This window comes from Gossypium hirsutum, chromosome A11 (assembly GCF_007990345.1).
Source record: "Gossypium hirsutum isolate 1008001.06 chromosome A11, Gossypium_hirsutum_v2.1, whole genome shotgun sequence".
Classification (NCBI taxonomy): domain Eukaryota; kingdom Viridiplantae; phylum Streptophyta; class Magnoliopsida; order Malvales; family Malvaceae; genus Gossypium; species Gossypium hirsutum.
In genome coordinates, this window is record NC_053434.1 from 34,126,417 (window position 1) to 34,140,672 (window position 14,256).

Consider the following 14,256-nt stretch of genomic DNA (forward strand, 5'->3'; position numbering starts at 1 on the left):
ATGAAACAGGTAAAGGAATTATATGTTAGAAGATATTTGAATTTTAGTGAAACAGGGTCATAGCAGTTTCTGAATCCCCTGTTCCTACTTTAGAAATTCACCATAATTGTGAAGATATAATTAGGTGGTGTATTTTATATCCTCAGAATAATTATTGAGTCTAGTTTTAGGAGAAACAAACCTCATAGTCATATGAATTTTTTACAGAGATAAATATGGTTCGTAGTAAACAGAGGTCAGACCAGCCAAGTCCTGAAACAGGGGTAACTTTAACTAATAAACTGTACTAATTGGCCCAACCAAAAATTTTATAAAAAAATTAGTAGATAGGTATATGAGTCTAGATTTAGGGAAAATTTATGGATCTTGATTTCGAGTTTCGTAACTCGAGATATGATTTTTCTTGTGACTGTGATGCAAGTAGCTTAAAAGCTGTGAATGTAGAAACAAATAATCCAAAGTTCTAAAAATGTTAAACTAAGCTTAGTAACACCTCATACTCGACTCCGGCGACGGTCTCGGGCGTGGGGGCATTACATTTGTGGTATCAAAGCAGGTTTAGTTGGTTCTCGGACTACGTGTTGCATGTACGGATTTTTCTATACATGCCATATGTATAAACCAAGAACGCATGATAAACCAGAACTATGCCAGAACAAGCTCAACACCTTTCTACATCAACTTAAGGTTGGAGATAAAGTCTTATTACATGCCGCAGATCCTCACATTGTCACTACCACACTGAATGAAGAAATCCCTCTTACGGTACTTGGCATTTTCCCATTCGGTACAGTCGAGGTAAGTCATCCCAAGTTCGGCACTTTTAAGGTAAACAACACCCGTCTGAAACCTTATTTTGATGAGAATGATAGCAGGAATGAGGAGTATAAACTCCTCAAACCACCATGACCATTCAATGGAGAGGTAAGTCGAGCTTAGACTATAAATAAGCACTTCTTGGGAGGCAACCCGAGCACTAACTGTATTAACTTCTTTAAAATTTAGACTTCAACACCTAACTTACTAACGGATCTCTTGAATACAGGTTTTCCACAGAGACACGGCCAAGCATACTGGTGTGCTTAGGGCCGTGTGAAAACAAGGCAACGATTTTCCCAAACATAGGCAATGATAAAATGACATGGCCGTGCGACAAGGCCGTGGCCGAACCTTCCAAAACAACACAGGCGTGCGACACGCCCGTGTGGAAGAACCGTGGGGGAACTTGTTAAAATAGCACGGCCGTGCGCCACGCCAGTGTCTAGCACCTGTGGTCAAACCTGTTAGATTGACACGGGTGTGGGTCTACATACACGGGCTTGGGAGAAGCGAACAACGCCAGATACAGCCTTGCAACATGACCGTGTGTACCCACATGCCCAAGGAACACGGGTGTGTACTAAATGTCAAACGTGTCCAAACTTAAAATTTGCGAATCATACGGGCAGAAATTGGTGAACACGAGTGTGTTACCTGGCCGTGTGCCCCAAAATCTATAAATAGGGTGCACTATTCATTGTCTTCTTCACGCAAAAACCCTAACCCTAGCCTCTGCAAGTCCACACGCCTTCCCCGCCATGCCCGTGCGCCGCTTCCAACTTCATTCCTGATGCTTATTCTTCCATTTTTTTAGCGTTTGTTCACTCTTTTACCTTTAAATCCATCCATTTTTAATGCTATAATCTTCATGTGTCTCACACTATGCTATCATTCAAGTTTCATTTATTTTAAGATTAGTTATCATTCATTCCCCATGGCATATTTTTTATGAAACTCTCATGCCTTACTCACCTACTCTAAATCAATATTCATAGTATTCAATTGTTTTTTGTTATTTACCATTACAACTCATACCATGTGCTAAATTTATGCTCTTTATATTTCCATTAAATTCCTGGCCATTTTTACTCATATCATCATGTTAGTGCCACAAAAGTATGCCATTAAACTTATTGTTTTACTTAGTTTTAGTAGTTGTGACTGAAATTATGATTTTTATTTAAAATTTGTTTTCGTTTTACTTTGACCACTAATCAAGACGACTTGATGATTCTATTTGCAGGTACCATGTCATCTTCACGTGGTAAAAAGGTCGCTGCCCTTGCTTCAAAGAAAAGGAAGGGAGCGTCATCTTCCTCGGGTCCTACCGCAAAAGTTCGTCACCCTTTCCTGAGGTTCCCCATCGGGCCCCAAGAAGAACTATTCCAAATACTCCGGGCCTGACCTTTAATAGTGGGCTGCTACATCGACTGGGCTGCAGTAGAAGAAGTTCAGTTGGCTGAAGTGATTCGGGCCCTCCTAACCACCGACCCTTAGGAGCTTTTCTTTGGGATCATCGAGCCAACGTATCTCGAGCTTACAGTGGAATTATGCTCCACATTTCATCTTCAGACCATGATGACGAACTACGATGATCCCTGCACGGTCTAATTTTGCCTATGCAAATTAGTCCGCCAGCTTAGTGTCCCAGAATTTAGTACAGCGCTAGGTTTATATATGGAGGAATTCAAGGGGTAGAATGACTTACTTGCTCTCAACTGTCACATCCATCGTTGTCTTTCACGATGCGTCCCCGCACTAGTACTAGGTGGGGCCACCTACAATCCTAGCCACTCCAAGGCATCGGCTCTCCCTCCATCTCTCAGGTACCTACACGCCATTTTGGCTTACATGATTTATGATTTATGATTTTGATTGATATATCTTGAATTAAAACATAGGCATTTATGCATTGATTGTTTAAACTTTAAGACATTAGAGAATCAAGCATGATAAGTTGATTTTTAAGAATTTAAAACCTTAGGTTGTTTCCCCAAAGTTTAGGTATTACTTTGAGTTGGAATTCATAAGTTCTAAACATCAAAAATCCATAATTTGTATGAGATTTTTTAGCCTTTTGAGCATCTATTAATTCTTTCATGCTTACTTTTATTATTGCGTTTGAGTGCGTCAGTATTGAAATGTTATTCTAAAACTTGCTTGATTATGCATGTCAAGACCACACCATTTGATTTGATATGTCAAATTGATTAAGGCACTTAGGATTAACCCACTCATGCCATGAAAAGCCTACGTCCACGATTAACCGCTAGTAAACCCTCTTGAGCCTAACAAACCATTTCTTGTATTACCCTTAATATTAACCCTTAACCCATTATTGTTGAAATCCCCTAAATTAATTTGATCCCTATTTTTGTCGAGGTTTGAATTGAAATAGTTGCTTAACTATGTTTTATTCTATTTTGTAATTTAACTTGTTCTTAAAAAAAATGTATACAGATTAGTAGTAGTAATCTTTTGTTTTTGAGCTTAAGTATTTAATTCTATATTCTGAGAAGAAGCTCTGTTGTACGCAAGTGATATTAAATCTTTTTCTAGTTAAGTGATTTTTCAATTCAATCTCAATTCTAACTTTTGCTTTCAGCCTGTGACCACACCCTTAACCAAGCCTCATTACAACCCTCTAAAGACCTTTTGATTGATGTATGATCTCAATTTATAGTGGTGGAGATTTGATTGTCATGCAAGCCTATGGTAATAATTTTTCATTATTGACTATTGTATGCTTCAATTATTGTCCTTAAACACCTCAAGTGATTTGAGTGAATCTTTAGTGAGGATGTGAAACTCTGTGATATTCTGAATCAAATGTAATTACTTAGATGAGGGGAGAGACCTATGTTTGCAAGATTAAATACACAACTTGGAATGTTTGAAACTTTTATGTTCTTTTAGTTGAATTGTCAATGTATGATTACCTAAGGATTATTTTGAGATATTTTTTATAGAGATTATAAGTTGAGAAAGATTTATTTTGATTATGAGTTGAGAATTTTACTTCAGGACAAGCAAATGCTTAGGTGTGGGGGTATTTGATAAACCGTAATTTATACATATTTTTAACCCATGCTTAACACATTTTATGGATGATTTTCCTTAGAATTGGTGAATTCGATGCTTCTAATGCCTTAATTTCATGTTTTATACTTAGGAGAGCATAGGAGAGCGAAAGGAACGAGAAACGGGCCAAAAACAAAGAAAATGGGCCAAAGCACGAAAACAACACGACCTAGACTTCCTCACACGGGTAGACCACACGGCTGTGTCAAATTGACAGATTCGAAGCACGATTCACACGGGCGTGTGACAAGAACATGTCCCTACCGAGCCCAAGTTGAGTCCAATTCAGAAAAGGCTAATTTTGAGGGTTTTTAGGCATTCTAAAGCCTATAAATACGCCTTAAAGGAAGAGAAAAAGGGGGGCACGGAGAGGAAGGAAGGAATTACTCAAAGGAAGCCGATTGATCCATCTCAGAAGCCGGAGTCACCATCAAGACTGAAGGTCTCCCCTCAATTTCCCTTCAGGAGTTTTGGGTTTTCTTTATGTTTTGTATTCGTTATTCTTCTAAGATGTTTTCCTTTTTAGTTATGAACTAAATCCCCTAAATACCTAAGGGGGATGAAACTTAAGACGAATCTTGTTATTATTTTCTGAAATGTATGATAAATATTTAACTTGTTCTTAATTATGTGTTTTTAATTCTTGTTTTGATATCCCAGGATACTGATTCAAGATAAGCTCTTTTCCAGAGGAGGAATAGACCCTGTCTAAGAGTACATTTGTCATAATTAAGCGGAGTTGCTTGCGCGCCTAGACAGAGGGTGACAAGATTTTTAAGGATGAGGGTGAAACTTAATAAGGGGATCCATAGATCGAGTTAATGCAACCCTAGAGTGTTAATTAGAGAAAAGTCTCAGTTATTCAATCTAGGGATTAGACGTTATTAGTCTTGAATAGGGATAATAACATAACTTAGGGATCTCTACGAAACAATTTAAATGCATAAATTGTCCGATTCGGAGCTAGAATAACAAGTACAGTTTAGGTGGATTTTTCCTTAGGTATTGTCTTAATTTAATCGTTTTTCAAAAGTAATCCCCCAGTTCCATTCTCTATGAATTCTTGGATTAGTTAATTAGTTAGTTAAAACAAAACCCCTTTATTCTTAGGCTAGATAATAAAAAGACAGTCATTACTAGTACTTTTAGTTCCTTGGGGTTCGACAATCCGGTCTTGCTAAAACCATACTACTGTTCGATAGGTACACTTGCCTGCATCGTGATAATAGTTAGTTTCAAGAATGATTAATTATAAATATTTAAAACTTAACTGTCACGAAAATCACGATCAAATACATCATCTACTAATTAACAAAATAACAACTATTTGGCTATATCAACAACTATGGCAAACATAGCAAAATAAGCCAACATATAAGGCATTATATACATCAAATACATATCACTTATCTAACACAATTCAACCCAACTTAAATGTCCATAAATATCAATATTTGCAAGCCAAATCTCATGTCTAAAATCATGACTCAAAACATAGCAAGATGACACTAGCCATACATGTCATATACCGTACATACAAATTTTCAAAAAGTACCAACGAGATGATCGATAGTGTGATGACATATTCCCGATGATCCTCGAGTCCGAACTAGCCTTGATAATATGTAAAACATGGAAAGAACACACAAAGTAAGCTTTAAAAGCTTAGTAAGCCATATACAAATAAAGCTATCACATGAACATTTGCATTTTAATTCAACTATGTTTAATTTAGTGTAACGGCCCAAAATTGTTATTTTTCTTTCTGTTAAAAGGTGACACAATGTGTATCTGTATCTTTGGTTAAGTGTTCTACGTATGTGTGAGAAGTCCCAAGTTTAAGTCTTACCTTTGGCAATTTTTGTTATTTTTGGAATTAAGCCCCATCTCTGTTCAATGGGCTTATATTTAATTGCCTGTAGTTCCATATTACAATGAGTTTGCTGGTTCGAATAGAAAGGGTGTGTTGTGTTGAAGGTCCTGTGTTCGAATCCCTTCGTGAGCGTGGGAGTTTATTTTTGCTCATTTCACCGAGAGAGTTTTGGTAAAACAAGAAAGAAAATGACATTTTGTCTACCTCTCCCTGCATTTTCTTTTTTCCTCTTCCTCTATCAATTTTGATCTTTCGTATCGTAGTCCTTTCGTCTTGTTATTTTGGTGTTTCGCACTATTCTGGTAAGTGGGATTTTAGTTTCTGGAACTTGGTTTTTTCAACATGTTGGTTAAAGCTTAATTATTGTATTGGTGGTTTGGTATATAAGTTAAGAACTTTTCTACATGTTTCTGAAGTAGGAAAATGTGGTGAGCAGTAAAGTTACGCTCGGATAGCCTAAACCACACTAGGGATTACTTGTTTCATCGGTAAGTCACTTGTGTAATTTTTGGGCTTAAGTGTTGGCTTATAAATCGTTTGTTAAGTGGCCTTTGGATTGCTGTTATTAGGTTTTGGAGAGCTTGGGGTTGCTGTTGCATTGCTTCTGAAATAGGTGTGTTCCCAAAATGTAAAAAAAGGGATTCGACAAAAGCTAAAAAACCCCACTGTCAATGCCACACAGGCATTTGGTCGCCTGTGTGGTAGGCCGTGTGTGACAAAATGGTCGTGTGGTTGATAAAGACATGGCCGTGCATAGTACACGACCGCATGATGGCCAAGGTATGGCTGTGTGGGCCACACGGGCTAAATAGAATTAGGCCGTGTGGGCCACATGGATGTGTGGGTCCACAGAGATAGTCTACATGGGTGTGTGGGAATTTAGACCAAGCCATGTGATCCACACTTGCCAAAGCCCATCTGGGCATGTGGGCCCACACGGGCAAGCCACATGGACATGTGGACTTATTCTGTTAAAATGTTTCCTAAGGTTGCATGAGTCACCCAAGTCGACTGTGAACCTACTATAGGGTCGGTAAGTGATACTTAGACCCTAAATCGTGTGACTTGAAAATATAATATATGTATTGAGCATGTTAAATTTATGCATGTTTGTTGATCCATATGTATGACTAATAATTGAATTTTAGCATAAAAACATGTTTTATTGCATCTGCATTGGGGTGGGATGATTGATTATTGGAGGAAATGTACTGAAAGGTTTTTATGCCTATTATCTGACAGCTCAGCTACAATGTTACTGATATGTACCGCATTCGGTACAGCTTGGTGTACAGGGCTGGGTGGGTGTTTTAAATGCCACATGTTGTGTAGGAATGATCGGAGATGGTGTGTAGAGGCTGGTGGGTAGGATACTGTATTGAGATGCGTTAAATCCCTAATTTGTACTTAAAACTGTATTTGAATGGGCTGAGGCCTAAATTGTATCTGAATCTGTAATGAGCTTAAGCCCTAGACTGTATTTGACTGATAACTATTGTCTGACTGTATACATGTTTTCTGTGGGGATTACACACTGAGTTTACGTAAACTCACCCCTTTCTGTTTTATCTGTACAGGTAATCCCTAGACTTAGACGGATCGGAGAGGCGGATGACTCAACGGTGACCACATGTCTATTGAACTGCTTGAATTCCATTTATGGTTTTTATTTCCTATTTTTAATGTAATTTGGGACTTTTGGACTATTTGCCTTTATTTGGATTTTAACTATTTTCATGGACTTTTAAACTGCAAAACTCAATAAAAACTCAATTTAATTAAATATAACGTTTTACCTAAACGTGAATGGTCTTCTTTAAATAGCATGATTTTAAAAGCTTCCACTACAGGATATGTTTTTAAATGAATCAAATTAACGAGAAAACAATTTAGAAATTTATAAGAGATAAACAGAAGCTAATAAATAGAAACGATTTTAAATCGATAAATTCAATGCAAATCCCATTCCATGTGACATCGCCAAATTCAGCCATAACGTCTAGGTTGGGTTTGGGGTGTTACATTTACTGGTATCAAAGCCAGGTTGCAAAACTTGACTGTGGATTTTGGGTTTTAAAACTTGGTTTTTAAGAACTAATTTTTAAATGGTTTGAAATGATTTGACTGATAATGGAGTACACCAAGTCTCCGGCGCCTATCCTGTAAGTATTCTAATAAACTGTTATGATATTATAGATAGTTTATTTTGAAAACACTCTAGTTAGTGTATACTGAAACTGTAGTGAAATTGAAACTGATAGAGACTATACTAGCGAAAAAAAAAACTTTGAATTTATGATACTGTTTTACATAAAACATCTTTTAATAAATACTAAAACTATAACTGATTTATAAAATTCATAATACAGATAAATCCAAATAGACATGAGCGCACGAGGTATCCATGGACATGGTATTAGAGGCCGAGGTAGAAGTCGTAGAGGACCTCGAGTTTAGTCTTCTTCTTTGGGCAGCATGCCAAACCTAGATATGAGTGAGACGCCAGTGTCACCTGCTACTAAAATTAGGTCTCAAGATCATATGGCTGGGGATGAGTGTTGTCCCAGGCTATGTTAAGGACACTAGAGAGGGCGTTGGGCCTAACACTGGATCTGGGGGCCGAGGGTCGGTTACAGAACGACTCAAGTCCAATAGAGCTGAACTTTTTAGGGGTGTCACTAGAATAACCCCAAATGTGGCTGAGTATTGGATGGAGTCTACTGAGAGGGTAATGGATGATTTAGACTGTACCCTGGGTAGAAATTGAAGGGTGTAGGTTCGCTGTTTCGCGATGAGGCCTATCAATGGTGGCTGACCGTTAAGGAGGGCACTCAGCTTGATTGTCTGCCTTTAGAGTTCTTTAAGTCTACCTTCCAAGGGAAGTATGTGGGAGCAAGTTACATCGATGCTCGTAGGCGTGAGTTTCTGAACCTCACTCAGGGAAACCGATCAGTGGCCGAGTATGAGGCCGAATTTCTGAGACTAAGCTACTATACGTGAGATATGGTGGAATCTGAATATAAGAGATGTGTGCATTTTGAGGATAGGCTTAAGGATAATTTGAGGGTACTGATAGCTCTGCAGAAGGAGCGAAAGTTCTCCATTTTGGTAAAGAAGGCAAAGATCGTCAAAAAGGTTAAGTGCACTGAGCACCAAAACAAAGATCATTAGAAGGGTAAGAATAAGAGGGATTTAGAGCCCTCGAGTTTGGTACAGAGGAATAAGAAAAAGGCCAGGACTGATGGGCTGATTAGAGCTAGCCCCCTATTACTCCTACTAGATTGTAGTCGTGTGAAGATTATGGTAGACGCCATCAGAGCGAGTGTTAGAGGAGGACTAAGGCATGTTTGAGGTGTGGGTCATTAGAGTACCGTATTCGGGAGTGTCCGTTAAGGGCAGATCAGGTGCAAGCTCTGGGTTTTGGTACTGCGCAACCACAAAGGGTAGTTCAGCAGACACTGAAGAGCCGTGGTCAGGCTAGGCATGGTAACAGTATGGGTTGTGGACAGAGAGCACCAGGGAGAGGTGCTGGACAGATTAAGCCGAGGCAGTTTGCTCTTGTTTATGCTGCTCGTCACGGAGAGGATAGAAATGCTCCAGATGTCATTATCGGTACGTTCTTAATTTATGATGTACCTTACCTTGCTTTGATAGACATAGGTTCTACACATTCCTATGCAGTTAGCACTGTGTCTGAAAACTTGGGGATTTTGGTTGAGAGTACTTCTAGTGAGGTGATTGTACTGAGTCCACTGAGGTAATCAGTTTGGATTAGCAAACTGTATAGAGATGTTTCGCTAGAGGTTTAAGGGTCGGTATTTCTAGCTAATCAGATGGAGCTTTCGTTTGGGGAGTTCGACCTAATTCTAGGTATGGACTAGTTGGTCAAGCACCGTGTCAGTCTGGAATGTCGACTAAGAGTGTCGTCTTGAGAACTGAGGAGGATAATAAGGTAGTCATGATTGGAGAACATTGGAATTATTTGGCTAATGTGATATCTGCACTGGTGGCTGACTGGTTCGTAAGGGATGTAAGGCGTTCTTGGCCTCTATTAGTGTTTCTGTTTCTGGGGACTATATTGTAAAAGACATCAAAACTGTAAGGGATTTTCCGGACGTCTTTCCTGAGGAGCTACCAAGTTTACCTCTGAATCGGGAAGTGGAATTTGGGATTGAGTTTCTTCTTGGTATAGTTCCAGTGTCTATCGCCCCCTTTTGAATGACACCGAAAGAGCTTATGAAGATTAAGGCTCAATTACAAGAGTTGTTGGACCGTGGTTTCATTCGTCCTAGTGTGTCTCCGTGGGGAGCACTAGTTCTGTTTGTTAAGAAGAAGGATGGGACCATGAGGATATGCATAGACTATCAGTAGTTGAACAAGTTGACCATTATGAACAAGTATCCGCTTCTGAGGATCGACGACTTTTTTGATCAGTTCCGTGTGCCTTCTGTGTTCTCTAAGATCAATCTCTATTTAGGGTATCACCAATTGAGGGTTAAAGAGGTGGATGTGCATAAGACAACATTTAGGAATCATTATAGACACTATGAGTTCCTATTTATGCCTTTCGGGTTGACGAATGCACCAGCCGTATTTATGGATTTGATAAACCAAGTATTTTAGCCTTATTTCGATCAGTTCTTCGTGGTCTTCATCAATGATATTCTGGTATACTCTAAGACTGAGGACGATCATGATGAGCATCTTAAAGTTGTGCTTCAGATTCTGTGTGAGAAATAACTTTATGCTAAATTTAGTAAGTGTGAATTCTGGCTTCGTGAAGTCACTTTCCTGGGGCACGTAGTGTCTTGAGGGGATCTGAGTCGATCTTAGGATGATTGAGGCTGTATTGGGTTGGAAACAGCCTAAGAATGTGCTATGATAGGGTATTTCAATCTATCCCTACTAAACTAGCGGCTTAGGCGTCGCCACGGATAGAGCATCAAGTTTTAAATTGTCCAGTTAACCACTCCTATTATTGGCTTTCCGCATCCTCAGGGGGCCACTCAGATAAAGAACAGGCAAATCAAATATGGTATTAGAGCTTGAGTGGGGCATCAACCACAAGTTGCGAAACTATCAAGATGTTTTCTTGCAGAACATAATAAGGGCTGTAACTCAATAGACTGAGTGGGAAACCTTGTAAATGCGAGGAAAATAGAGATCAGTCTGTCTTATCTTAGACTAGCTCTACTTCATACATCTTGGCTATCTTGAGCTTATCCATATGGGGCTACTTTCAATTTTCTGCTTACTATTTATTAGGGCTTCCAACACTAATTCCTACGTTTAATCTGGGTCTCATAGCCACGCCACTGTGACCTTCACAGCTTGATTAATGTGCTTTAAAAGTGCACCCTTGGTCTAGCTTTTTTTCTGATTCGTTATTTGTTAGAGGATAGTCAAAAGTCCTCCTAAGGGAAAGGCATAATAAAAGCTTTCTCCCCTTTTGGGATGAGCTTTTTTATTCCTATTTTAGAGACATTTGCCTCCTGGTTTGATTTCTTCCTTCAAGTGAAAAGAAAAAAGGCCTCATTTCTTCCTCTAGGGATGGAGGTAGGCCCAGCCAATGCTTGTGCAGTGGGTTGCACTTGTACACGACCTCATAAAAAAAAGAAAGGCTTAACACTTGAAAGTCCCCTTTTCCTGAAAATTCTTTTGAATTTTCAGCATCCTTTTAAAGGTAAAGGAATCGGGGTTACTCAACTCCCCGAGCATCCGTCGCAGAGGATGGAGCGAACCCTACGTAAGGGTGCAGTTCCTTTTCCTCCCTTTTTTAGGGACGAATTTTTATTTCATAATAGAATATAGGATGGAGTCTCGCTCAGCCCTTTCTGTGCTCATATAATGTAGACTCGCTTGCCCAAATCAGCAGACTTCAGACCTCTATCTGACAAGAGTATTGTTGTGTCTCGGAGATTGAATAGGAAGATAACTCTATGTAGTGACAGAGGCAAGACCTCTATATGTTGATAGATACTCGAAAGACTTAGTCATTTCCTTAAGGCATGCCCCTACTCAACTTCCTATTGCAAATGCCAAAGCACAAAGAGCGGCAACTCCAAGTTCTTTCATACCCTCAGCTCCGGGAAAAGAGCTAACTGCTGCAAGAGAGGCGACTTCTCTTTCACTTCATTCATGGGAGACCTACCAAATCTGCGCATTTCTATAAGTCATGGTCACATGTCTTGTGAACATTCAACCATCAAGAGTGAAGGTCAAAGGAATGCTTTTCTCATCGAAATTTCTTCTTTTCTTTTTTCTTTAGAACCCGAGCTAATTCTTTTAGATCTTCTCCCTTCTCTGCTTCCTAGCCCAAGGGAGATAGAGACTCTACTTATTGAGTTACCTTCACTCAGAATTCCTATCGCATTTTTGTAGTAAAAGTTAAGTGTGAAATACAATTTGTCTAGGCTTGGCTTAAACTTTATGTCGATCCCTATTTTGGTCTCTGGTTTGATGGTTGCACGTATGGTCTATTTTCCCACATAGTTCGTCGGTAAAACCAACGATTCTCTTCTCAAAGTAATAGAGAGATCCTTTTCTAGTTAGACTTCTATCAACATAATGAAAGAACCATCCCTTCCCTATTTCTTTGTCTTGTCAGATAGAAAGAAAATTAGACCCTAGCCCTTATTTACTACTTTAAGGGATATGGGTAAAGGGGGTTTACATACAACCAAGGCAAAGTGGTTTATGATTGAATCTCAGAGGCTTTCTTATCATTTGGTAGATCCAAGCCTATAGCCTATTTCGTGTTCACTCGGAGCTTTGGCAACCATCGTAGGAGGTGCGATGTACATGCACTCATTACAAGTGGGTGCAAGACTTCTCAGTTTGGGCCTCATACGTTCGTATGGTGGCGCGATGTTCTAGTGAATCCACGTTGGAAGGACAAGTTGAATATGGAAAAAAGGGAAAGTTATGGCCTTGGGCGGGTTTTTTTTTTTTGAGGTTGCTTTGAGTAATCAGATGTAAGAGGTTATACGGACTGATGCCTGCTGCTTCATCTGGGAGAAAAGAATCATATATATGCCGGTCATTAGAAGGAAGAACCGTCACAAAATGTTTCATCGTGTATCATCTGCAGCAAAATTATGAACGGGAGCTAGCAATCCAGATCGTATTGAAAAGGTTTCTAAGACACAACATGGAAAAGTCACAATATTAAGAAATAAGGTCCAAGAATGAAGAAGGGGTAGAATTACTAAATGAATACGAGCTGTGGCTAATACCCGAGGCATATGATAGAAACTTTTTATACTTAAAACTAGATTTTTAAAGAAAGAATCGTAGGACTTTCTAACTCAGAAATGGCCTTACCCTTTCCAATACAATACTTACTGCTAAATAGGTTTAGTTTAAAGAAAAGGTAGGAACTTTAAATAAGACATATATTAAATTCAAGTCATTGGTGGACTGTAATCGATTAAAGGGTTCACAAAAGACGAAAGGGAATCAAAGTTATTATTACTTGCTGTAGCTCCGCCAAGGATTATTTTACTTGTCTGTTCGGCTAAGCGAGCGAGTCTTTCAAGTCTGGGATGATTCTCCTATCATCTTAAGGGCTAAGGTGGAAGATGCTAAATGTCGTTATTAATGCTTTCTCTCTCTCTTTCTTGAGTATGGAGTCTAAGCGAGGGTTTGAGGTGGGTAACTATATCCCGTATCCCGTACGTAGTCTACCAGCAAGTCAAGGCTGAACACCAAATACCATTAGGTTTGTTACAGCCTGTGATGGTCCCTGAATGGAAGTGGGACAGGATTACTATGGATTTCGTGACTAGATTAGAGTTGACACCTGAAAGAAAGACGCTGTTTGGGTTGTGATTGATAGACTAACGAAGTCAGCTCACTTCATTCCGGTACAGACAGATTATTCCCTTGACAAATTGGCTGACTTGTATGTATCTGAAATTTTGAGATTACATGGGGTTATCGATATCAATTATCCAAGACAGGGACCCGAGATTTACTTTGAGATTTTGGAAGAAGCTGTAAGAAGCCTTGGGTACAAAGTTGAATTTTAGTACGGCTTTTCACCCGCAGACTGAGGGTCAATCTGAGTGAACGATTTAGATTCTTGAGGACATGCTATGGTGTTACATCCTTCAATTTCAGGGTAGTTGGGAAAAATATTTACCATTGATGGAATTCGCCTACAACAATAGTTTCTAGACGAGTTTGAAAATGGCACCCTATGAGGCCTTGTATGGCAGGAAGTGTCGAACTCTACTGTATTGCACAAAACTCAAGGAAAGTCAAATTCATGGAGTTGATTTAATAAAAAAATCGAAGAAAAGGTTAAAATGATTCAAGACTGCTTTAAAGCAGCATCGGATAGGCAGAAGTCATATGCTGATTTAAAAAGGAAAGAGATAGACTTTCAAATTAGAGATAAAGTACTTTTGAAAGTGTCTCCATGGAAAAAGGTATTGAGATTTGGCTAGAAAGGCAAACTGAATCCGCGATTTATTGAACCA

General features: G+C 39.1%; 2 protein-coding genes across 2 annotated transcripts; one reads left to right on the forward strand and one right to left on the reverse strand.

The window, feature by feature from the left end:
* Nucleotides 1–8,776: 8,776 nt before the first annotated feature.
* On the forward strand, nt 8,777–9,991 carry LOC107958886 (uncharacterized). Its single transcript, XM_016894791.1, has 4 exons — nt 8,777–8,908; nt 9,178–9,530; nt 9,644–9,725; nt 9,800–9,991. Exons 1-4 carry the CDS (start codon nt 8,777–8,779, stop codon nt 9,989–9,991), a joined length of 759 nt encoding a protein of 252 aa, XP_016750280.1.
* Nucleotides 9,992–12,741: 2,750 nt separating this feature from the next.
* Nucleotides 12,742–13,017, reverse strand: LOC121210001 (cytochrome c biogenesis CcmF N-terminal-like mitochondrial protein 2). Its single transcript, XM_041082060.1, is given in 1 exon segment — nt 12,742–13,017. A coding segment is annotated over 1 exon segment (276 nt).
* Nucleotides 13,018–14,256: the final 1,239 nt, after the last annotated feature.